General features: G+C 51.3%; 1 protein-coding gene across 1 annotated transcript; it reads right to left on the bottom strand.

Annotated features, from left to right (window-relative positions):
* Nucleotides 1-599: 599 nt before the first annotated feature.
* Nucleotides 600-24,421, bottom strand: SLC6A7 (solute carrier family 6 member 7). The gene is made up of 14 exons (XM_003404600.4): nt 24,389-24,421; nt 15,735-15,918; nt 13,775-13,906; nt 13,360-13,594; nt 11,557-11,695; nt 9,732-9,866; nt 8,518-8,621; nt 8,270-8,394; nt 7,252-7,364; nt 6,952-7,083; nt 6,364-6,463; nt 6,075-6,175; nt 5,382-5,549; nt 600-904 (listed from the first exon to the last, which is right to left on the bottom strand). Exons 1-14 carry the CDS (start codon nt 24,419-24,421, stop codon nt 695-697), a joined length of 1,911 nt encoding a protein of 636 aa, XP_003404648.2. The 3' UTR covers nt 600-694.
* Nucleotides 24,422-24,912: the final 491 nt, after the last annotated feature.

Genomic DNA, 24,912 nt, shown 5'->3' with positions numbered 1-24,912 from the left:
CTACTCCTCCAGCCACTCTGCCCAGACAGGTCACTTTTGTGGGGCCTGGCTTCCCACCCACCCTCCTCCTCTCTCCAAACCTTCCCCTCTTCCAGGGCCCTGCCAGGCCCCACCTCCTTCAACCTGGGCTGTGCACACGGACCCCAGGTGCTTTCTCCCCACTTAACTAACCCTCGATGCCCAGGGCCTCTGGTCGCCCTGAATCTCCCCGCCCCAGCTCTGGTTGTGTTGACCTGTGTGGGGACAGGCTCCCCAGAAAAAAGAGTGCGCTCTTCCCTGAACAGAGATGGGTGGTGTTGTTGGCTGCCACATGGGAAGGGGAGCTGGCTGGGCAAAAGGTCTGGCGTCAAGTCCTCTCTGCCTTGTGACCTTAGGCAAGTCCCCTCTCTCCAGCCTCAGTTTGCCCATCTGTAGGGTGAGGGTTGGACTGGATCATCTTGGCTTTGAATGGTGAGTGTGTATATGTGTGTGTGTGTGTGTATGTGTGTGTGTGTGTGTGTGTGTGGAGAGGGGTGACAGAGATTTGAGGAGAGGCAGAGACCACAGGAAGAACTGGCACTGGGGGACACAGCAACCTCCCACAGCCTCTGGCCTCTCCAAACACCGGAGGGCACAGCTGCCACGCGCAGCCCCAGGACAGGACTGCCAGGCCCGGCTGGAGCCTTCATCTGCCCGGAGGCAATGGCCTGCCGCCTCACATCATGGACTCCTCTTCCTCAGCAATCTCGCGGTCCACCTCGATGGCTGTGTTCTCAAAGCTGGTGATGCCTCCGTACTTGCGCATGTGGACCATCAGCGGTTTGGGCGACTGGCTCCCGGCCAGCGTGGCCACGTACATGCCCGTCCGGTTCTCCTCCAGTGATGGGCCCCAGTCCATGGCTGGCCGGCTGGCTTGCTGGAGCCGCTGTGGGCAGAGCAACGACAGCGGTGAGAACGGCAGCATTTGGAAGCATCCTGCCAAGACCTGACCACCTGATTGAGTTCTTATAGCAACTCAAGGGGGCTGGAGGCGGCCCTATTACTTCCCTAGGGAGTGATTCGAGCTCACCCCTTGATGTGAATTCTACTATGCCACTTACAAGTTAAATGGCCCTCGGGCACAACACAGAAGTCCTCAGTGCTCTGCTTCCTCTTTAACTTGGGAATAATGATCCCCTCATGGGGCCGTATAGGAGTCCCTGGGTGGCACAGATGGTTAAGCACTTGACTGCTGATTGAAAGGTTGGCAGTTCAAACCCACCCAGAGGCACCTTGGAAGTAAGTCTTGACAATCTGCTTCTGAAACATCACAGGCTTGAAAATCCATGGCATGTGGTTCTACTCTGCACACACGGGGTCACCATGAGTTCAAATCAACTTGACAACAACTAACAACAACATAGGGCTGTTGCAAGGACAATGAGGTGATGCACTCAGCACAGTGCCTGAGTTGTTGTTGTTAGCTGCCATCGAGTCAGTCCCTAACTCATGACCACCCACGCACAATGGGATTGGACTCTTAGGATCCATAGGGTTTTCACTGGCTGATTTTTGAAAGTAGGCTGCTAGGCCTTTCTTCCTGGTCCATCTCATTCTGGAAGTTCTGCTGCAGCCCGTTTAGCATCATAGCAACACACACACCTCCACTAACAGGTGATGGCTGCACATGCGGTGCACTGACTGGGAATTGAGCCTGCGTCTCCTGCATGGAAGGCAAGAATTCTACCACTAAACCACCACTGCCCCACTGGAACAGTGGTGAACAACCAAAATTACCCAACCCGTTGCCATCAAGTTGATTCCAACTCCTAGCAACTCTATAGGACAGGGTAGAATTGCCCCACAGGGTTTCCAAGGAGCGGAAGTGGCTGCTGGAGTTGAACTGTTGACCTTTTGGTTAGCATCCATTGCTGTTAACCACTGTGCCACCAGGGCCTCGGAACAGGGTAGGAGCCTGATAAATAGTGGGTTTTGTCATGACTGCACTGTGGACCACTTCTCTGAGCATCAGAAGGTCAATCCAGGAGCTTACTCTGTGCCCCTTCTCCTAAATGGTGAGTCCTAAGGGGCTGGGGAGGGAGCCCTGGTGGCGCAGTGGTTAACTGCTTGGCTACTAATCAGAAGGTCATTGCTTCAAACCCAACAGCTGCTCCACTGGAGAAAGATGTGGCAGTCTACTTCCATAAAGATTTACAGCCTTGGAAACTCTTTGGGGGCAGGGTCACTATGAGTCAGAATCGACTTGACGGCAGTGGGTTTGGTTTTTCTGGAAGGGGCTGGGGCTTTTGGGAAAGAACCCTGGACTGGGAGAACTGAGATGGGGACAGCAGCTGGCCTCTAGGTCCCTTCCAGCCCTGGCATTCTGTCTCGTTCTGACTCCGAGGTCTGACCTTCCCGTCTCCAAGCCCCAGTTTCCATGGAAGTAGGGAGCTGACTAAGATGACGACTAATCCTGGACATTCCAGGATTTCCTCTTTCTGAAACCTCAAACCACATTCCCAAAGCCCACTGCCTGCCCTGCCAGAGAGGAGAGCTCTCAGACCCTTAAATTAGGGAGGCAGCTAACATTAAGTGGAGCCCTACTGGGTACGGGCTGCAAGAGACATAATGTGGGTAATGCCCTTAGTCAGGGTCTAGCGCAGCTTGTACTCGAAGCATGGTAGTATTTATTAAAATGTATTGACAGCATGTCACTCCACTGCTCAGAAACCCACCAGGGACTTCTCAACTCACCTGGAATAAAATCCAAAGTGCTTACATGGCCTACATGGCCTGGCGCATGGCTACTGCCCTGACCTCAGCCCCCACTTCTCTCCCTCCACTCACTCCGCTTCAGTCACACTGGCTTCCTTGCTGTTCTCAAGCAGCCAGCTCCTCCTGCCTCAGGGCCTTTGCACAGGTTGGTCCTCCTGCCTAGAATGCTCTCCTCCTGGATATCCACATGGATCATCCCGTCCATTTAGTCAAGTCTGTCACTCCCTCAGAGAGGCCTTCCCTGGTCAGCTTTGCTGAAATACCATCCATCCTCCATCACTCTATTTCTATACTCTGCTTTGCCTTTTTTTTAATTAATATAGCACTTACCACTACCTTTATGCATTAATTTGTTTATTTCCTGTCTCCTGCATTAAAATGCAAGCTCCTCAAGAGCAAGCACTTGTCTTTGTTTCCAGCTGAACCGAACACTAGAGCCTCGACCACGGCTTCTCAACCTGTGCACCACTCACATTTTGGGCTGGATAATTCTGTCGTGGGGGCTATTTTGTGCACTAGAAGTCAGTAGCATACCTCACCCTGCCCTCCCCATGACAACTAAAAATGTCTCCAGACAACGCCAAATGTCCTCTGGGGGTAGAATCACCGCCAGTGAGAGCTCTTGGGCTAGAATTGAGTCCTCACCATGTTCCATTCTGAGCTAAGCTCTGACTTATTTAATCTCTACACGCCCCCTACGCAACCAATTGCCATTCAGCTCATTCCGGGTCGTGGTGATCCCATGTGTGTCAGAGCAGACAGTGCTTCTTAGGGTTTTTAGTGGCTGATTTTTCAGAAGTAGACTGCCAGGCCTTTCTTCTGAGGAGCCAAGCATGTTAACTATTTGACCACCCAGGGACTCTATGTCCTTATGTTAGGGGTATTATTACTTTTACCCTCCCCCTCCACAGATATTATCTAAAAGTAAAGCTCAGAGAGTTTAGTTAAATCGGCCAAGGTCACACAGAGTGGGAAGTGGTGGCATTGGGACTTGAACCCATGCAGTCTGACCTCATCCTGGACTTTTGAAATATTCTGCTTTTCTACCTCCCACAGTGCTGGGTACGTTGAGGAGCTCATTTTCTTCTCACAGCAACTCTATCGGTAGATATCACTGCCCCCATTTTAAAGATGGAGAAACTGAAGTTCAGAGAGGCGCTGTAAGTTGCCTAGAGTCAAGCTGCTGCAAATGGCAGAACCTGGATGCAGATCCTAGTGAGTCGGTGCTGGCAGCCCTGGGCTGGGAAGGCAGCACTCCTGAGATGGCAGTGACTGCAGTGCTCACCCCACACCCTCATCAACATGCCCTGTGGCTCCTGGGGAGCCCAGCATTCCCGACAGCTCCCTAGCAAGGCTTGAGGATCATTAGCCTCCTGGGAGCTGGGGCCTTCCTCCTTGGGCAACTCCCTCCACCCCCAGGACACCAGGACACCCTCTTCTCCTTCGCTTTACGGACACCCTGGCTCTCGAGGGAGGAGACAAACCCCACATTAAGTAACACAGGTGGGGCTCCTGAGGCTCAGATAAGGGTTTCCCCACGTCAAGCAGCAGTTGGAGGCAGGGCAATGGCTGAACTCAGAGCGTGGACTGGGAGACGTGGCCACAGCCACTTCTGCCAGGGCCAGGGAGGAGCTCTAAGCTTCTCTCTGAGTGGGGACAAGAAGGTGGGGAGAGGGACAGCCGAGGGGCAGTGGAGCTGTATCAGGAATGGTGAGCCGACTGAGGATCTGATTTGTACTTGCCGATGTCCATGGTGTAAGTATCCCCACTGTGGTCAATTTCATGCTATCCATGGTTTAACTACTCACAACATTCCTGAATAATTATCAGTTAGCTCCACATCTAGGGCTTCCCAAGCTCTCTCCAGGTTCCAGGAGGCTTACTCCAGGACCGCGTACCATGACAGCCTCTTGCCACCAGAGGGCTCTATGCTCAAGGCAGCAGAAGTGGAAGACTGTACAGAGAGCACCCCTCACCCCACTTTGAGGAGGCTCAGATAGGGGCAGGATCTTGTGGTGGCCACACAGCATGTCAGCTGGCTCACAAAGGGTCACTATGCCCATCTTCTGAGCCCTGCAGATCCCCGTGCCAAACAGCTTGCTCTCTAAGCTTTCTGGGTCTCTCCACAAATCCCTGGCCATAGGCAGGGATTACACCATCATACCATCCCAGGCCACACATGGGTCACAGCAGGGCTCCTGGGCAGCAGAAGGGTGACAGCCTACTCCCTGGGGTCCCTCAGTGTTGAGTCCCAAAGGGAACTCTGGGCTGGTGACCCAAATATGAATCCTGATCCCTACCCCACTCACTGTGGGACCTTGGGCAAGTCCTTCGTCCTTGCAGGTTTCCCCAAGACTTGTGGAGATTGACTAACATCAGTGGTCTTTGAATTGTGCCCTCCCTCAGAGGCCCCATGTGGTGTGAGGGACTACAGGGCAGGACTCCAGCCTTTGAGCCTGCCTAAGCCCAAGCAGGTCTGAGTTGATCGATAGCTCAGGCTACTGGTTAGAAAAAATGGTTCGGGCTAAAGGAAGTTTGCAAAAGCCCAGGTAAGGTGTTGGTCCAGATGTTTTCTGTTCCATTGGGTGGGCCCAGGGCAGGCCCACAGGTCAGGGAGGCCAGGTGTAGAGAGGGTGGGGCAGACTCACCTCCCAGAGGGAGCCCTCCTCTCGAAGCACAGCCACCAGCATGCCGGCTGGGATCATGAGACAGGACAGCAGGCCCATGAGGATACCCAGCAGCTCCGCCCAGGCTGGGAAGCGGTAGCTGCCATACTCTGAGGGCTGGTACTTGACGATGCTATACACCAGCAGGGCCTGTGGGGTGGGGGGCTCACAGCATCACGATGGGCCACAGGCAGGCCCTAGGGCTTGGGATAGCCCAGGTCTGAGCTAACTTAAGGCCTGAAATAGCCCAGCCTAGGACCATCCCAAGACCTGAGAGAGCTCAACCCAGAGCTACCCAGTGTCCGAGAAGGCCCAGTCCTAGGCTGCACCAGAACCTGAGATGGTCCGGGCCTAGAGCCTTTGCAAGGCTTGAGATGGCCCAGCTCTGAATAACCTAGATGCCCGAGATATCCTATCCCTGAGCTGTTCCCACCCCAAGACCCAAGAAAGTGCAGCCCCAGGGTCCCAGTCCTGAGGCCTGAGAAAGCCCCACCCATTTTTGCCAACCACGAGGCTAACCCCAGCACAGCTACCATTCTGGTGCCCACCCACCCCTCAGCCCTGAAAGAGGCTCCACTCACGCCAAGGCAGCCCTACCAGGCTGAATGCCCAGAGGGAACCCCTGCTCTTAGTCCTGGAGCCCCAGCCAGCAACCTTCCCTCCCACCCCAATTACCAGGAGCGTGGCTGGGGACAGGAACAGCCAGCAGGCCCTGAAGTAGAGGCCGGGCTTGAAGCCCAGCATCATGTGGATGTCGCGGCAGAATCTCTGGATACCTGCACAGGGGAGGGGAGGAGGAATGGCCCCACCCACAGCCCCACAAGCACCAGCAGCCCCTCTTCCATCCCAGTTGCCCCGGCCAGAAACTCTGGCCCCAGGGACCCGGTTCCAGAGGGACTCCAGGGGAGACTCCTACTCCCCTACTATGGGGAACCTTGGCACCACCTCCCACAGCCTCTCTCACCATACACCCGGGTGACGGCAAGGCACGTGGTGATCACCACCACCATTAGCCCGAAGCTGGCGCTGTAGTCATCCAGAAGGACCAGCCAGTACATGCCTCCCTGGAACACAAGTCACAGCTCTGGGGTCTCTCACCTGGCCGCACTCTCTGCTGCAGCCCCCTTCTCCAAGCAGGAAGTGACCAGGCAAGCAGCTAGGTCCGCTGGGAGAGCAAGATGATGCCGGTATGACAGCTGACAGCTTTACATGCTCCATCTTATTCGACTTGCACAACAACCTATACACTGAATCCTCATTTTATTGATGGGGAAAAACAGGCTCAGAGACATTAAGTCACTTGTACCGCAGTCACTCAGCAAGTGCAGGAGCAAAGTTTCTATCCAAGTCTTTCAGACTGCAAAGCTCAGACTTGTAATCATAAGGCCAGGCTGTCAGCCCCTCCTTGGGAGATGGGGCCTGGGGTGGGGTAGGGGTCTCCCAAACAGGAAGATGTAGGTGGTTCAATGTTCGCTCAGCCCGGCCAGAGACACTGCTCCAGGCATCTGCCCCAGCCTCACCCTGGCTGGCCACCCCCTGCAGCATCACTCACATCCGTGGTTAGGATCAGCCCCATCAGGTACATGGCCACACAGATGAGCCCGGAGAACACAGCCTTCTTAGGCCGCAGGTAGTAAGGGAACTCGTCCGTCACAGCCGTCACGATGGTCTCCAGGAAGGCAAACTACGGGGGGATGGATTGGGGGTCACAGCTCTGCCAGACACACACGCACTCACACACACACATGCACACTCACACGTGCACTTTTTTCACGTAGCGACTCGCATTTGCATGTACACACACTCATATGCAAACACACTATATATACCCCGAGATGCCCACAAGGCTCACCTGGCTGTCCAAGCCGAGAGTCAGAAGCATGAAGAAGAAGAGGAAGGACCAGAAGGGCGACAGAGGCAGCATGGTCATGGCCTGCGGGTAGACAACAAAGGCCAGGCCGGGGCCTGGGGCCAAGGGCACAAGGGGTCAGCAGCCTGGGGCACGTGGCAGCCCCCACATTCACACTCACACATGCACAGTCACTTACACCCACTTGGGCACACTCGTTTAACCAACCCAGAGATGTACACGCAACACACACTTTCTACACTTTAACTCCTAGGACACAGGCTGGCAGATTGTAGGCGCTTGATAAACAGAGGTTGGTAGAATAAATGAATTAATAATGAGCACATGAATAAACACAAGACCCAAATCTAGAACCTCATTTGAACCCATTTACGTACACAATAATTTATGTAGTATCCCTGGTGGTGCAGCGGTTAAGAGCTACGGCTGCTAACCAAAAGGTCAGCAGTTTGAATCCGCCAGTCATTCCTTGGAAACCCTATGGGGCAGTTTTACTCTGTCCTATAGGGTCGCTATGAATCAGAATTGACTCAAAGGCAACTTTTTTTTTTTGAATGTACACAATCATTTGCACAAACAATTCCACTAACACGTATACTTATATACATCCATGGGCAAAGCCACGAGACACACTGATTCTCAAGATCCTTTGCACCCTCCATTGATCTGCACATAGACATCCTGACACAGGATAGGACTCACCTGGACGAACAAGGCGAAAAACTTAAGACAATCTCATACACAAACTGTTTACCCCCTCACACAGGCTGATGGACATTCATTTGCACATCTAGACCTTTTGCACATGGACACCCAGAGACCAGCTGAGACGCACTAGGTTTTGCACATGCATGTGTGTGCAAATATGCACACATGCACACACACAACCATGGCACGCTCATCACAACCTTGCTGGTCCACACATATATGCTCATTTTCCCAGCCCTGGCTGTGCCCCAACACACACCTTCACCCCACCAGGCCCTGGCAGTTTGCCCACCTGCTTTGGCTACTTGGTCCACAGGCACGCCCAGCTCCTGAGACATGTAGCCCAGCACAGAGAAGATGGCGAAGCCAGCCAGAATGCTGGTGATGGCATTGCCCAGCGTGACGATGAAGGTGTCTCTGCCAGCAGAAGTCCAGGCACAGGCCAGGGTGAGCCAGCCCCATCCTCACCCTATGGGGCCCTCCCAGCCATGGTCCTCTACCCCTCTCACCCCTGGGGTCTGGGAGGCTGCAGGCACTGACCTATAAATGTTCTGGTGAAACGTGTTGTAGGAGGCAAAGGTGAGGAGACCCCCAAAGCCCACACCCAGGGAGTAGAAGATCTGAAGGGCAGCCTCAATCCACACCTGTGCCGAGGAAGGATGGAGAGGAAGGACAAAGGATGAGTCGGTATGTAGTGGTGCCCATGGGGCCAAGGAAAGAAAAGAGAGGGGGTAGGGTGAGAAACAGTGGATGTGAGATGGCAAGGGAAGAGTCTGGCTCACAAGTCACACCACTGGGAGCAAGCGCCTGCTCCAACACTTACACTGCAGGAATTGGACAAGTATCTTCCCCTTTCTAGGCCTCAGTTTCCCCATCCAGGGTCTAGAGAATGATCTCTAAGCTTGGCCCAGTTCTGAAGGAAGTATTGTTTAATGTAAATTTTACAGTAAATTCATACTGACAATAATACCATGTAGCCCCTTTACTTTCTCCCTGGAGTCAGAGGGACCTAGACTTGGAACCCAGCTTCACCACTCACTAGCTGTATAACCCAGACAAGCTGCATTGCCACTCTGGACCTCAGGTCCCTCCTCTGTAGCAGGAGGATAGTACCAGTACCTACTTCATAGGGTGGTACAGTTGCTGTCAAGTCAATTCTGACTCATAGGAACCCCATGTGTGTCAGAGCAGGAACTGTGCTCCATAGGGTTTTCAAGGGCTGAGTTTTTGGAAGTAGGTTGCCAGGCCTTTCTTCCAAGGCACCCCTGGGTGAACTCAAAATTCCAACATTTCAGTTGTGGCTATCGTGGAAACCATTTGTACCACCCAGGGCCTCTCACAGGGTGGTAGTAAGGATTAAGTTACTACATATCTGTAAACCAGTAGAGCAGGGTCAGGCACAGAGTCATGGTCAATACATAATAAATGTGAGCTGTCATTACCATTATCGTTACCATTATTACTATTAGTGGTCTCATGGGGTTTTGGAGCAGACAGATGTGGTTTGAAATCCCAGCTCTGCCAGTCCCTAGCTGTGTGACCTTAGCCTTATCACTAACTGAGCTGGCCTCAGTGCCTTCATCTGTACAACAGGGAAAATTATGTCTACATCATGGGGGTGTTAAGAATAATATATGAAAAAGACACATAGGAAGTGCCTAGCACTAGGTGCTCACCACATGAACAATTCCTACCCTTTGCACCTGCTCCCTCCTTTCCCACTCCCTCCCCCACCTTAGCCCTAAGGGCCTCACCTTAGAAGACAGCAGGTGGTGGAACTGGGGGGTGAGATAGAACTGGATGCCCTTCCAGGCTCCTGGAAGGGTGACTCCTCGGACCAGCAGCATGAGCAGGATGAGGTAGGGGAATGTGGCCGTGAAATACACCACCTGAGACCATGGGTGGGAGCGAGGGCAGTGTGACCTTCCTTCTACCCCGCTCCTCCTCCTGAAATCCACATCTTGGTTATTCACCTCTCCACTCTTCGTCTCACCCAAGCTGAGAATCAGCCGTCATCCATGATGCTTCTCTATCCCTCCCTCCCTCCCTTCCTCTTTCCCTTCCTCCCTCCCTCCATCCTTCTTTCCTTCCACATATCCAACCCATCAGCAAAGTCCTGTCACTCTGCTTCCAAAGGCCATCCCAAATCCATCCACTCCATCTTCCTGCGGGCCTGGTCCAGGCCACCATCATCACTTGCCTGAATGACTATTGGAGCCTTCTTGTGGTCCCTCTCCCCTATGTCTACTCTCCCCCCTCCCCGCCCCCACGCAGCCCTTGCAAACCTAGTTCTAATGGTCATCAGACAGTCAATATTCCCAAACTCCCCTCTGCCCCTTCTCCTTCTTTTCCCATAGCTCCAGCCACTCCCCATCCATAAAGACACTATCAAGTCTCAACATCTTCGCTTGGCTCAGCCATGATTACCTCTCCTCTCTAAATGGTTTCTACTCTGTCTTTTCAGTCTTCCTTTTAATGGCTCTGTTCCTCTTGGATAACACTTCTCAGCACTTTGTGGATGGACAAGTTCTAATTTATAAATGATTGAGTAAACCCAAGCCTTCCAGAAATAGTTTTAACTCTTTCTTGCTCCTTCATAACCTAAAGTAGACATCTGTGGCTTTGCCCTTCCAGCATCTAGTTCACCTTCTTCAAATAACCGTACCCCAACTTCCTTTAGATGGGGCTGACTCTACCTCCAGCTCCAAGGGTGGGCACATGGCCCGGGCCCAGCCAATCAGATCACTCCACTCTCCTGTCTACAGTGATTGGTTCAGGAATGGGTACATGACCCAGTCTACACAATGAGACTCAACTCTGGGGCATTTTCAAATATGGGGGAAGAGAATTCTTCATTAAGCAGATAAAATGCAATCTAAGGGCTTTTCTCCAACCACGTGGAGAAATGCAGCCTGAGAAGAAACCAACCTAGAGAAAAGCATTACTGAGAGACTATGAGAGTCAAATTCCTAATAATATCCCCTGAACACCTACGGCTAGCTATGCCTGAAGCACGACCTTTGGACTTCCCAATTGACTGTGACAATTGGGTTCCAGTCACTTGCATCTCAGAGAGCCCTGACTCACATACCTACCCTCCAAGCACTCAATGTATATTTGCTAGGCCCCTCCAAAGTGCCAGAAACCCTGGTGGCATAGCGGTTAAGTGCTACAGCTGCTAACCAAGAGGTCGGCAGTTCAAATCCGCCAGGCGCTCCTTGGAAACTCTATGGGGCAGTTCTACTCTGTCCTATAGGGTCACTATGAGTTGGAATCGACTCGACGGCACTAGGTTTGGTTTTTCTGGTTTTTCCAAAGTGCCAAGCACTGGGTAAGGAAACAAACTTGAATAACACATGGGTCCTGGACTTGGCAAATTTCTAGTCTAGTCAACCAGCCTTGCCCACCATACATCCTCACCTCCACATCTTTCCTCAGGCAGCACTCCTCCTTTCAATCTTGATGCCCTCTCCCTTCCCTTCTTTTCAGTTGAAATCTGTTCACCCTCTCAGGCCAGTTCATGCACCACCTCCTCCATGAAGCCCCCACCCCAGACCTCTGGGGCCTCCTAGGCTTCACCTTGCCTGAAGACTTGACTCCCTTGAGGATGCAGAGGAACACGATGAGCCAGGCGAGCAGCAGGCAGAGGCAGAGGTTCCAGCGGATCTCCCCGGGTCTCCCGATACCCTGGCTCCCTTGGATGTGGAGGACGTATCGGCTGTGGGAGACACATGTGGAGTAAATCTGTGTCTGGCCTGCGAGGCTGTACTGGCGATTCTCCACGTGCCATCCCTCCCGATTCCTCTCTATCCTTCTCCAACCAGCTCTGTGCCCAGGCAGCTGGCCTCTATACCACCCAGATTCCCTGCCTCTTTGGCTTCCATGGGGGTTTGGCCAATGGCAGGCATCAGCAGGAGACTGGAGGGTGGGAGGAGTAAGGGGCTGGGGTATTTACTTGCACACGTGTATACACACACCATCCAAGTTCTGGACATGGTTTCATTCTTCTGTAGCCATGGCTCCTGTTGGGCAGGCCCTCTTCCAAGGCTCCAGTTCTCACCTGGTTCCAGTAACACAGTTTCCTACTCTTGCCTCTTTGGTTTAAGGGAGGGAATAGCTAATCCCTGGTGCCTCACCTTTCCTTGTTGATCTCCTTAACTTCTGTAAAGGTCCTTCATTAAACTCTCTTTAGTTAGACCCTTTGAGAGTGCCATCTGCTTCCTGCCTGCACCCTGATAGAAGCAGCCCGCTATGGTATTTCCATGCAGCCTCCAGCAGCTGCCAATGACCATGTCTTGTTCTTTGACTTTAAGCTGCAGACCTAAGCTGGTCCTTCTTTCTGGTCAGACATGCTCTTCAGCAGGTGCAGGCACTCGGATGGATTTTGAATGGACAAATCAATGTACTAAGTAATAAAGGCAGGTTGGAGATCAAGACATGGGCCCACAGAGGGGAAATTCCTAACAGCGGCCCTTTGCAGGTAAAGAGTTGGGGGTATCTGGTCTTTGTCCTGTGGACAGCCAATGGCCCTTACCTAGGGACCAGGTTACTCTGGATTATTCTAGAACAGGATCAGAATCTAGAGTCTTAGGCTCCCTGTCCCTGCCACTGCCACTAGCTACTAAGCAAGCCTCTGGACCTTGTTTTCTCAGCTGTGAAGTAGGCGACAGGATGGGTTGGATGGTCAGGGATGTCCTTCCAACACTCACAGTCAGGGGGCTGGCAGTGTTCACTGCAAAACTCTTTACCTGCATTACCTGTTTAATCCTCACAATGATCAATTACTGTGTTACAGCATTATCTCTCCTAGTGGATGAATTGGAGATAGTCCTTACTATGTATGGTTCAGGCCCTATGCTAAGGGCTTTACCTATTCATATAGAAGGTGCCCAATAAACATTTACTGAAAGAACGAATGAGTGAGTGAGTGACTTGTTGAAAAACATCCTAAGATGTAGGAACCAACACTATGCCCTTTTATAGAGGAGGAAACTGAAGCTCTGGAAGGTTACTGTTACTGCTGTCATCATCATCATCATCAGCTAGCATTTAGTGAGCACTTACTATCCACCAGGCTGAGCTGTATAATTTATATGGATTCTTTCTTTTAATCCACACAACAACCTCTGAAATAGCTCCTATTATCTCCCCCACCCCCGTTTTAAAGATAGAGCAATGGGAGCCAAATAAATCGTTAAAGGTCACACAGCTGGTTAGTTGAAGAGCTGGGATTAGAACCAAGAGTCCACCTAACACTAGCACATGAACTTGGCCTTCAAGGTCCATGGTGAGCCCCTTGGGATGCCAACTCACTCCTTCCCTTAGCCCACCCTTAGCAGTGCAGGGGGGTGGGTGTCGCTATCACCAAGGCCTGGGCCTGACCTCCAGTACTCCTCGCTGGGGCTGACGGTGCTGGTGAGGTTGAGGGGCAGGACCCCGTTGCCGCCCTTGGAACCTCTGTGCTCCAGGCAGAGGTCTGTGTTCCACCAGTTGCCGCAGTGCTCCCAGGGCAGATTACTGGTGAGGGAGGCGAAGAGGTAGAAGAGGACGTAGGCGATGATCATGTTGTAGTAGATGGCCACCAGGCCTACAATGAGCAGCATGGCAGCGCCGGCACCTGGGGGAGGGCAGAGAGGCTACTGGGCTGCTCGGTCAGGCCCTCCTCTGGGCCAGGCTGGGTGGCCTCTGGAAAGCCTTGGTGATCTTTCTAGGTCTCCCTCTCGCCTTGAGGATAGTGAGGGGCAACGTTTCAGCCTCCCCCAGGTCCAACCCCACCCTGGGAGCACTGAGGCCTCACCTTTGAAGAGGGGGCTGATTTTCCAGACAGCCAGGGGTCCCAGGCTGGAGAACTGGCCCAGAGAGAGCTCCAGAAAGAAGAGGGGGATGCCACAGATGGCCAACATGAGGAAGTAGGGCACAAGGAAAGCGCCTGCAGAGAAAGGGTGGCGGGCCTCAGGCAGGTCAGCTCTCCCCACACCCCAACTCAAGCTCTGCCCCTTCCCTGATCCACAGAGACCACCTGGGGCCCTGATGGCACACCTCTCCTCTGGACTGGGACTGTGCATGCAGGTCTGTCTTCTCTTTTACACCTGGAGATCACTGAGGACCCAAGAGGGTGGGGAAGGGTTTACTCACCTCTGTAGTCCCAGTGGAAACCCTGGTGGTGTAGTGGTTAAGTGCTATGGCTGCTAACCAAAAGGTCAGCAGTTTGAATTCACCAGGTGCTCCTTGGAAACTCTATGGGGCAGTTCTACTCTGTCTTCTAGGGTCACTATGAGTCGGAATTGACTCGACGGCAGTGGGTTTTTTTTGTTTTTTGGTAGCCCCAGTGCCCAGAACAGGGTAGAGCTTAGAGCCCTGGAGAAATACCCACTGAGTGAGGGGATGAACAAATGAGTGAATGTATGGGTGAATTTCCCACTGAAGAAAATGCGAACTCCTCAGGATAGAAATCAATGCCCTTCGGAATCTGGCTCCAATCTACCTGTCCTCCACCCCCTCCCCACGCTACTTGTGGTTTCACTGGCCCAACACCCCTTCCCCTTTTCTTGTCACATTGGCTCCCACCTCCTTTAGCGCACTGCCCACCGTATACCCTATATGGCTCTGGAAGGGCTGGCAGTCACACCAACCAGCTCCCTGAGGGCACGGAGCCTAAGCCAGGCCAACTGGAGACCTTCCCTGCAATACATAGATCCATTTAGAGAAAGGAGCTCTGGCCTTCCACTGGGGTTACTAAGCATGGATGACGATGAGGTCATTCCAAAGTTGTCTGTGGCCACGGCCCCTCCCCACAGCAGGAGGGCTGCTGTTTCAGGACAGAATGAGGTCAGCACACAGACAAATAGAGTTCAGAAATGGGGAGGGAGAGCGTCGAGAGAGAACTGTGGCCATTATTGGGTTCCTGGAGCTTCAGAGGCCAGCTCCAGGGCTGCACTTTCTGGTCGTATAAATTCACCTTTTCTGTGTTTAGTCTAGTTTTATTTGGGTTTCTGTCACTTTACCAGTATGGAGTTGTTTAATGTGTTTGGTAGAGATGAGAGGAGATATCGCTTCCTGGCAAGAGCACGATGGCTCTGGAGAGGACAGTCCTGGGTTGGAATTTTGGGTCTGCCACTGTGTCACCTTGGATAAGGTATCAGGCCTCTCCAAGCCCCAGTGGCCTGTCATCATAAAGGTACTTGCCCAGGAGGATTGTCTTCAGAGTTAAATGAGAAGGGGCATGGAAAGCACCAAGCCTGGGGCCTGGCATATGGCAAGTGCTCAAACCTAGCTACTGTTAATGAGACTCAACTGTAGCTGGATGGAGAAATTAGGATAAAAGAGAATTCTGTTAAGATGGGAGGGACGTAGCGTTTGTAGTCTAAGTGGAAGGAACCGGGAGAAGAGGAAAGATTGAAGATTAAAGGGAGACCAAATGATTGATGAACAAGGCTGTAGAGGAGGGGGATGGGGGACATTAAGAGCACAGTCATCGTCGGCAGGCAGACACAGCCCTGTATCATGAGCAGAGGCAGCCCCTTCTGGACCTAGCCTTAGGGAGAAAACTATGCAGGCTGTCTATCCCGGGGGTGACAGAGGGGGAGGAGGGGCTTGGGAGATAAAATCAAACAAGGCAGCCTCCCTCTTCCCAGCCCCAGGTCATTATAAACCACTTTCAACTAATTCTGCCCAAGGTCATGGCAAGGAGATAAACCTCGCTCCCAGAGCCTTGCCCATCACCCTGGTCACCCTCAGGCAGGACCTCAGGCCCATACCTCCCCCGTTGGTGTAGGCTCGATAGGGGAACCGCCAGACATTCCCCAGGCCCACGCAGTAGCCGATGCAGGACAGCAGGAAGTCCAGCTTGCCCGTCCAGTTCCCCCGATCAGCAGCAAAGTCCACATCCAGGTCTACATCACCCTGGTCACTGGGGGTCATCAGCAGGTCCGGGGTGATGGGCTGCCAGTGAGAGACAAGAGAGGTGAGGGAGAAGGGTGCGACCAGGCTGGAACTGTAACCCTAAAACAAGAGTATGAAATCGAGCAGAGCTAATGGTAAAGACAGTAGTCCCTAGGTAGTGCAAACAGTTAGTGCTTGACTACTGACCAAAAAGTTGGCAGTTCAGATCCATCTAGAGACACCTCAGAAGAAAAGCCTGGTGGTCTACTTCCAAAAAATCAGCCAATGAAAGCCCTATGGAGTATAGTTCTACTCTGAAACACATGGAGTCACCATGAGTTGGAATCAACTTGATGGCAACAGGTTTGGTTTTTTTCTTTCTTTTTTTTTTTTTTAAAGGTAAAGACACTGTATTGGTTCAGATAATCAATTGCTCTCATCTGCACTGACTACAAAATTACTGGACCGACAGGGTAGTTCAGAAATTGAGAAAGCTACCTTCACCTTAGCTTGGCTAATGCAGAGGCCAAATCAAGGGCTGGTCCTATTTTGATGGTGATGATGATGATAATGGTCTTAATAACCAAAAAAAGAAAAAAGAAACCGCATTGTCATCAAGCCAATTCCGACTCATAGAGACCCTACAAAACAGAGTAGAACTGCCCCCATAGGCTTTCCAAGCTGCAATCTTTACAGAGGAGCCCTGGTGGCAAAGTGATTAAGAGTTCGGCTGCTAACCAAAAGGTCAGTAGTTCGAATCCACCACCCAGTTCTTGGAAACCATGTAAGGCAGTTCTACTCTGTTCTATAGGGTTGCAATGAGTTGGAAAAGACTTGATGGCAAAGGGTTAATCTTCAAGGAAACAGACTTCTACATCTTTCTCCCTCCTAGTGGCTGGTGGTTTCCAATCACTGGCCTCTTGGTTAGCAGCCATGTGCTTAACTACTGCATCACCAGGGCTCCTCAATCTTAATAACAGCTACCCTTTATTAAACACTTACCCTGTGTTCACTGAAACTTGCTGTTGAAAGTAGAGTAGCTAAAGCAAATGGAAGTAATGATGAAGTAAAAGAGCTCAAGAAGACAAAGTATTATAATGACATGTGCAAAGACCTGGAGTTAGACAACCAAAAGGGAAGAACATGCTCAGCATTTCTCAGACTGAAAGAACTGAAGAAAGATTCAAGTCTCGAGTTGTAATAATGTAAAGAAGATAAAAAGAATACATAGAGTCACTGTACCAAAAAGAATTGGTTGACATTCAGCCATTTCAGGAGGTAGCATATAGCCAAGAACCGATGGTACTGAAGGAAGAAGTCTAAGTTGCACTGAAGGTGTTGACAAAAAACAAGGCTCCAGGAACTGATAGAATACCAACTGAAATGTTTCAACAAATGGATGCAGTGCTGGAAGTGCTCACTTGTCTATGCCAAGAAATTTGGAAGACAGCTACCTAGCCAACTGACAAGAAGAGATCCGTCTTTGTGCCCACTCTAAAAAAAAAAACCAAAAACCAAATCCAGTGCCGTCAAGTTGATTCTGACTCATAGCGACCCTATAGGACAGATTAGAACTGCCCCATAAAGTTTCCAATGAGCGCCTGGCGGATTCGAACTGTTGACCCTCTGGTTAGCAGCCGTAGCGCTTAACCACTACGCCACCAGGGTTTCCATTCTAAATAAAGGTGAAATTTCCAACAAAATGCAGAAATTATCCAAAAATACCATTAATGTCACATGCAAATAAAAATTTTCTGAAGATAATTCAAAAACAGTTGCAGCAATACATCGACAGGGGAATTCAAGCCCATTCAGAAGAGGACTTACAGCGAGGGACATCATTGCTGATGTCAGATGGATCTTGGCTGAAAGCAAAAAATACCAGAAAGATGTTTACTTGTGTTTTATTGACTATGCAAAGGCAATTGGCTGTGTGGATCCTAACAAATTATGCATAATATTGTGAAGAATGGGAATTTCAGAACACTTAATTGTGCTCACGAGGAACCTGTACACAGACCAAGAGGGAGTTGTTCGAACAGAACAAGGGGATGCTGCATGGTTTAAAATCAGGCAAGGTGTGTGTCAAGGTTGTATCTTTTCACCTTACTTATTCAATCTGTATGTTTTTGTTAGGTGCCATTGAGTCAGTTCCGACTCAGAGTGACCTTATGTACCACAGAACGAAACACTGCCTGGACCTGTGCCATCCTTACAATAGTTGTTATGCTTGAGCCCATTGTTGCAGCCACTGTGTCAATCCATCTCATTGAGGGTCTTCCTCTTTTCTACTAACCCTGTACTCAATCTGTATGCTGGGCAAGTAATTCAAGAAGCTGGACTGTATGAAGAAGAACATGGCATCAGGATTGGAGGAAGACTCATCAACAACCTGTATTATGCAGATGACACAACCTTGCTTGCTGAAAGTGAAGAGGACTTGAAGCACTTACTGATGATGATCAAAAACTACAGCCTTCAGTATGGATTACATCTCAGCATAAAGAAAACAAAAACCCTCAGAACTGGACCAATAAACAACATCATGATAAATGGAGAAAAGATTGAAGTTGTCAAGGATTTCTTTTTACTTTGCTGTACAATCAATGCCCTTGGAAGCAGCATCAAGAAATCAAATGACTTATTGCATTGGGCAAATCTGCTACAAAAGACCTCTTTAAAGTGTTAAAAAGCAACGATGTCACTTTGAAGATTAAGGCATTCCTGGGACCCAAGCCATGGTATTTTCAATTGCCTCATATGCACGGGAAAGCTGGACAAGGAATAAGGCAGACCGAAGAAGAACTGATGCATTTCAATTATGGTGGTGGTGAAGAATACAGAACATACTATGGACTGCCAGAAGAACGAACAAATCTGACTTGTACGGCCAGAATGCTCCTTAGAATCGAGGATGGCGAGACTTCATCTCACATACTTTGACCATGTTATCAGGAGGGACCAGTCCCTGGAGAAGGATACCATGCTTGGTAAAGTAGAGGGTCAGTGAAAAAGAGGGAGACTCTCAATGAGATGAACTGACACAGTGGCTGCAAAATGGGCTCACATACAGCAATGATTGTAAGGATGGCTCAGGACTGGACAGCATTTCGTTCTGTTGTACACAGCATCACTATGAGTCGGAACCGACTCAAAGGCACCTAACAACAACAACAACAAGAGTACTTAAGTCATATGGTTGTTTGGAGAATGAAATCCGGGAACATGAGTCAAATGTTTAGTGCAGTGAGTGCATGTTGTTGCTGTTGGGTCACTGGTCTTACAAAATTCTACCTTGTGATCTCCTGTGTTGTTTCTATCACCAAGGCTACATATTCCAAATACTTCTTCTTTGTTTCCAATCACCAGTAATTATCAATGAAACTTGATTACATGTTTGATCAATTTCAGACTGCAGAAGTTGATAAAAATCTTCAATTTCTTCATCTTTGGCCTTAGTGATTGGTGCATAAATTTGAATAATAATTATATTAACCGATCTTCCTCGTACGCATTTGAATATTATCCTATCACTGACAGCATTATACTTCAGGATATACCTTAAAATGCTCTTTTTGACAATGAATGAGATGCCATTCCTCTTCAATTTGTCATGCCTGGCATAGTAGACCCTATGATTGTCGAATTCAAAATGGCCAATACCAGTTCATTTCAGCTCACTAGTGCCTAGGGTATCTATCTTCGAGCATCCCATTTCATTTTTGCCATCTTCCAATTTTCCTAGATTCATACTTCTTACGTTTCACGTTCCAATTTAATGGATGTTTGCAGCTGTTTCTTCTTGTTTTGAGTCATGCCACATCAGCAAATGCAGGTCCGGAATGCATTACTCCATTCACATGATTAAGGTCGACTCTACTTTGAGGAGCTAGTTGTATTTTGAGTGCCTTCAAACCCAAAGGGCTCATCTTCCCACATTATATCACACAACGTTCCGCTGCTATGCCTAAGATTTTCACTGGCAAATTTTTTTAGAAGTAGAGTGCCATGTCTTTCTTCCTAGCCTGTCTTAGTCTGGACTCTCCACTGAAACCTGTTCACCACGGGTAAGCCTGCTGGTATTTGAAATACCGGTAGCATAGCTTCCAGCATCACAGCTACATGAAAGCTACCACAGTAAGACAAACTGACAGACATAACAGATGAGTGGTAGAGTATACTCTTCTTAGCTCCATTGTAATTTTGAGAAAACCTAGTCTCAGAGAGGTATCATGACACACCTAAGGTTTTTACAAAGTTGGTTAGCGGAGAATGGGGGCTCGAGCTCAGGTCTTCTTGATGTTAAAGTCCATGTCCTCAACTGCCAGTGCCAAGTGTTGTTACTCCACTCTAGGCACCATATTTTAAGAAAGACTAGGCAATTTGGAACATGTCCAAAGGGTAGGTGACCAGGCTGGAGGATGTTCAGGAAAAGAGGTCAGAGGAGGACAAGGGGAAGAAGCTGGAGCCCTTAGCATAGAAAGAGGAGGACTTGGAGGGCACACGGGCTGCCCTGAGGGAGGGATTAGATTTATGCTCTGTGACTTAAAGGGGCCTATCAGGCGCTATTTTTTTTTTTTTTTATCAGGCGCTGGGTAAATTTTGGCTCAGCAGCAGGAAAAGCTACTTAAGCCCAGTCTGCTTCAGAAAGTTGTGATCTTCCTGTCACTGTTGAAGAGATGAGTGCATGGAGGGGAACAGAGGCCAGCTGTCTCTCAGATCACTTTCCATGATTCGAGGAGAGGGAGAAGGTCCACTGGGCACTCTCACTTTGGGCTGGGGCTGGGAGATGGAGGCCTTCCTCAGTCACTTGGGATCCTAGCCCCGAGGGATACAAGTTAGAGTGTCCATGAGTTACCTGGGCTTACGGCTAGGAAGGAAGGCCAAAGATACCAGGACAACTGTCTGAAATTCAGACAGCAGTTCCCAACAAGTGGCCCCAGGGATGGGTTGGGGGAAAGGAGCAGTTGCATCTTTCTGGCTGTCTCTGAGATTCACACCCTACGTCAGAGAAGGATGGAACTGTGAAGGAAACTGATTATCAAATAAAGTCCGTGGTTTCCAGAGAGGAGAAAGGACCTCCTGCTTCCTGCTAAGGAATGCTTGTAGGAAAACAGTGATACCACTGGGCTGGGAGTCAGAAGACCTTGATTCTAGGTCTGTGCCAATTTACTGTGTGACTTTAGGAAAGTGTCTTCGGAGCCTCAGTTTTCACACCTGGGTAATTAGGGCATTGGATAGATCAGTGTTTCCAAAAGCATATCCTTTGGGATGTTCATTGGTGTTTGGCAGAAAAGGGTTGTGGGGTCAAAAATGTTTGGGAAAAACTGCATTAAAACAAAGTAAAATAGGTTTCTTTACTGCACGACTTGTCAGATCCTTTAATGGACTAATATGCATTGTGACCCTCCAACTAAGGGCTAGAATAGGCAGTATTCTCAAATTCTATTTCAGCAAAGCATCTCAAGGAGCAAGCATTCCGGGAATGCAGGTCGCAGCCATCTTTAATGAGCCTTCTGGCCCTGATGATCTGAGGCAGGATTCACCAAACAGACTTCACTGGAGACACCTGAGGTGGCTGAGGACTAGGGCAGAACCTAAGACAGGGACTCAGTAAATACCTACTGACCAGATTTGTTCTTTCCCCAAAAGTTGCCCTTTCTGGCACCAGACCAAGTGTGTGTCTACACACAAATCAGGCGGTGACAGAAGTGGTGTCACTGGGACTAGTCATATGAGCACAGCCCAGATGATGATGGTGAAAGGGGGGGAGGGGTGACATTGTGTTACAGGACTGAAGTGTCTGGCATGGCGACAGGGTTGGGGCAATGGGCTCGGGTGACAGAATTGGGGTAATAGTGCTGGGTTGACTCAGTGATACTGATGACAATGGTGGCGATCTTGCCTGAGGGCCACAGGGCAGTGGTGATGGGGACAGCCTGGCATGGTTATGAGTGACGGTGACAGAGATGAAGAGCATGATAGAGCTGTTTTTAAAGTAACTGAGCTCCAAGGCTTAAAACAAATATGTGCCTGGTGGTTCTTTAGTTGAGATCTCACACATGCTGGGGTGAGGGTAGCTACACCTCTGAGACCTATCTGAAACCTGCTTCCTCTCCATCTAATGCCCCGTTTCCCCAAGACTTCCTCTCCAGATGCGTGAGCTTCAGCCCTCTGGAACCACTCCCACCCAGGTAAGATCCAGGGGGAATGGGAGAACAGCCAGGTGATGCTAGCTAGCCCCTGGCTTTGGGTGGTGAGGCAGGCCTGTCACCCTGACACCCACCTGGCCCCATTAGGCCAGCTGGCAGGGGGGCCTGGTAATGAGGCTCCTCTGATCCCTCCAGAGAAGCTGCCCTTTCTATGCTCACAGAGCGGGTCCTGGCTCTCCGTTTCCATGGTGACAAGAGTTCCAAGAGCAGGATGCTGGCAGCTCATCCCCCTCCTCCCCCAATCAGACGGAAGCCTGTTCCTACTCCAGGGACAAGGGATGGGGTCTCCCAAAGCTGAGCCAATCAGGAGCCCACCTGGGCCCCCCAGCCCACTGCAGGACAAATCCCAAGAGGCTGGCACAATAAGGATGGGACTGGTTCGGAGATAAAGGGAAGTGACCAAATAAATGAGGCAGGGCTGGAAGCTTAATGAGTGGCTTCACACTCTGCCTGGGTGTGAGGCTCCCACTCCTGATCCCCCACCCCACTGTCACACAGAAACATTTGCCTGAGCTCGCCAGACTTGCCGTCACTCTTTTAGGGACCAGCAGATATAGGTCACCGCCAGTGGCAGGGGCTGGGAAAGGGGCTGCCCAAGCCCTAGGCTCTCTAACCTTCAATAGGAATCTGGTCTCCAACTTTATCATCGTGCAGATGGGGAAATTGAGTTTCAGGAGAAGGAATGAGCCCAAGGTCAAAACAGCATGTTGAGCCCCTGCCTTCCAGTCTGTGCTCATCTCTGAACAATGCTGCCCCTTTGCCGATATCTAGCATTTTCTCACTCCCTGTCCCCTTCTCCTTGAAAGCCAAGGAAGGGGACCCTGAAGGGAGGTGGTCCTATCCCTGCCCTATTGGCTCTAGAATGCTTAGCCCATCTTTGGGAAAGCAGTGAGCTACACCCCCTCCGTACCTCAACTTCCTTGTCTATAAAGTGGGGATAATAAGACCTAGCCCCAGAATTACCAGAGGATTAAATGAGATGGGGCTTGCTAAACTCTCAGCCTGTATCCAGCCAGTTCTTCACAGGACAGAGCTATTAACATAATGTTTGGACTAAGGCAATGAGGGGATAGGGCTTTTATGGGGAAGAAGAGCAAAGCGGAGAGAAAGAGAGTGGGAAAGAATGAATGAGGGCAGGCTCCAAGAGATTTACCCACAAATGGCCCCAATAAGCCATTCGTATCTGCCAATAAAAAACAACCCACACTCATCACAGTGCCTCTGCGCTCAGCTGCCCAAGGGCGAAAGCTTGAATGAGTGTGGCGGGGGGGTGGGGTGGGGTGGGGGGTGGACAAGGGGGATATCCATTAACACCAGCCCCAAGGAACAGTCCTCTCACACCTACCACCCCCTCGAGTTCACAACACCTCCCAGGAGAGTGGGGCTTGCTTTGGTGCCCCCACTCTGAGGATGGGCCAGTGGAAGTTCAGATTAGAAAATAGGCTTGCCCAAAAGTCACAGGGTAAGTAGGAGCAGCAGAAACTGCACCCAGGAGTCTAACTCCTTGGCTAGGACTGTGACTTTTAAACCAAAAGCCAGAAAACTTCCCCAATATCCCCCTCCCCCCCCACACACAAACAACTTGTCTGTGAAGTCCAGTCTCCACAGAACAAGCAGGGAGAGGCTGCCTTCTGGGCCCAGGGCGCCAGGAACGCGTAGGTTTGATTGCTTATAGCACAGCCCCCCATTTCCCTGAGGTCTCCCATTTCCCCCTCCCTGCCTGTGCCACCTTCAACCCTGCTGCGAGGCAGCCTGGGGTCCCAGCAGAGGAAGCTAAAGCTGCCAGGAGAATGAAGGGGGCGGCGAGGAAGCAGGTGGTGGGCCCCGCAGGACAGGAGCTGGGCAGGCAGGAGTGGGGGTTCCCTGCAGGTCCAAGGAGCTGCTTCAGTGTTAAGTACACGGATGGAAGCCAGGTCCACACTCTAACTCCCCAAATTAGTCCAGCTCAGGGCTGGCACTTGGCTATTCTAACATCACCACCCCCAATCAGCCCCTGGAGGAAATAGGCAGGGGAATGGGAAGGGGCTGGGGTCTGGCCCCAGCCAGCCCCTGCCCCGCGCCTCCTGGGACTGCACACACCTGTTCGCAGGGCCTGGCCCAGCGAACCCGGGGTCCCACCCTACTACAACCCGACCCCTAGATGGGGGGTGGGGTGGGAAGCCGGGTCGTACCCCCGCCCCTGTCCGTAATCCAGTTTAGCCGGCCTTCCCCGGGGCCCTGAGCCGGTCCAGGTGCCCTCTCGGACCCTCCGCAGGAGCCTCGATGGAGGCGGGCCTCTCCAGATCCCCCTCAGGTGCGCCCCCGCCCTCGGACCCTACCTTGCGGAGGTGAGCTCCTTGCAGCGTCTTCATTTTGGAGGACCGGTTGCTGGGGCTTCCCTGCTTGCCTGCCCCTGAGCGCAGGGAGCGAGCGACGCCGAGAGATGGTGCCGACGGCCGGCCACCGCGCCTTTGCCCCGGCGGGCTCCGCACACCTGCTGGGAAGGGCGCGGGCGCGGACACTGCCTTCTGTCGGCTGCTAGAGTGGGGCGCGGGCTGGCGCTGCGGACGACCTGCTTCTCCGTGCGCAGCGCCGGAGGCTGAGGAGGGGTGCACGGCTGCGCCCGCGTAGGTACCCAGACAGACTGGCTGACGGATGGACGGCGAGGGGATGAGCGCGCCCCCGCACGCAGAGCCGCGGATTGGAGAGGCCGGGGCTGAGGAGGGGGGGCGGGGGTCCGCGGCGGAGAACTTCTCAGATTTGCTGGCCTTAGTCACCGTCTCCTGTGTGACCTTGAACAAGTAACCTGCGCTCTCTAGGCCTCTTTTTCCCTAACTGGACAAGGGATGCCAAGCAACGCTCA

The sequence above is a fragment of the Loxodonta africana genome, chromosome 2, assembly GCF_030014295.1.
Source record: "Loxodonta africana isolate mLoxAfr1 chromosome 2, mLoxAfr1.hap2, whole genome shotgun sequence".
Classification (NCBI taxonomy): domain Eukaryota; kingdom Metazoa; phylum Chordata; class Mammalia; order Proboscidea; family Elephantidae; genus Loxodonta; species Loxodonta africana.
This window is presented reverse-complemented; position numbering and strand designations above follow the sequence as displayed.

Coding starts and splice junctions, on each gene's coding strand:
- SLC6A7 (XM_003404600.4), bottom strand. CDS start 24,421: ATGAAGACGCTGCAAGGAGCTCACCTCCGCAAG. Junction 11,696..13,359: donor CCCAGCGAGGAGTACTGGAG/GTCAGGCCCAGG, acceptor TGTCTCCCACAG/CCGATACGTCCTCCACATCC. Junction 905..5,381: donor AGGAGGGCTCCCTCTGGGAG/GTGAGTCTGCCC, acceptor CTCTGCCCACAG/CGGCTCCAGCAAGCCAGCCG.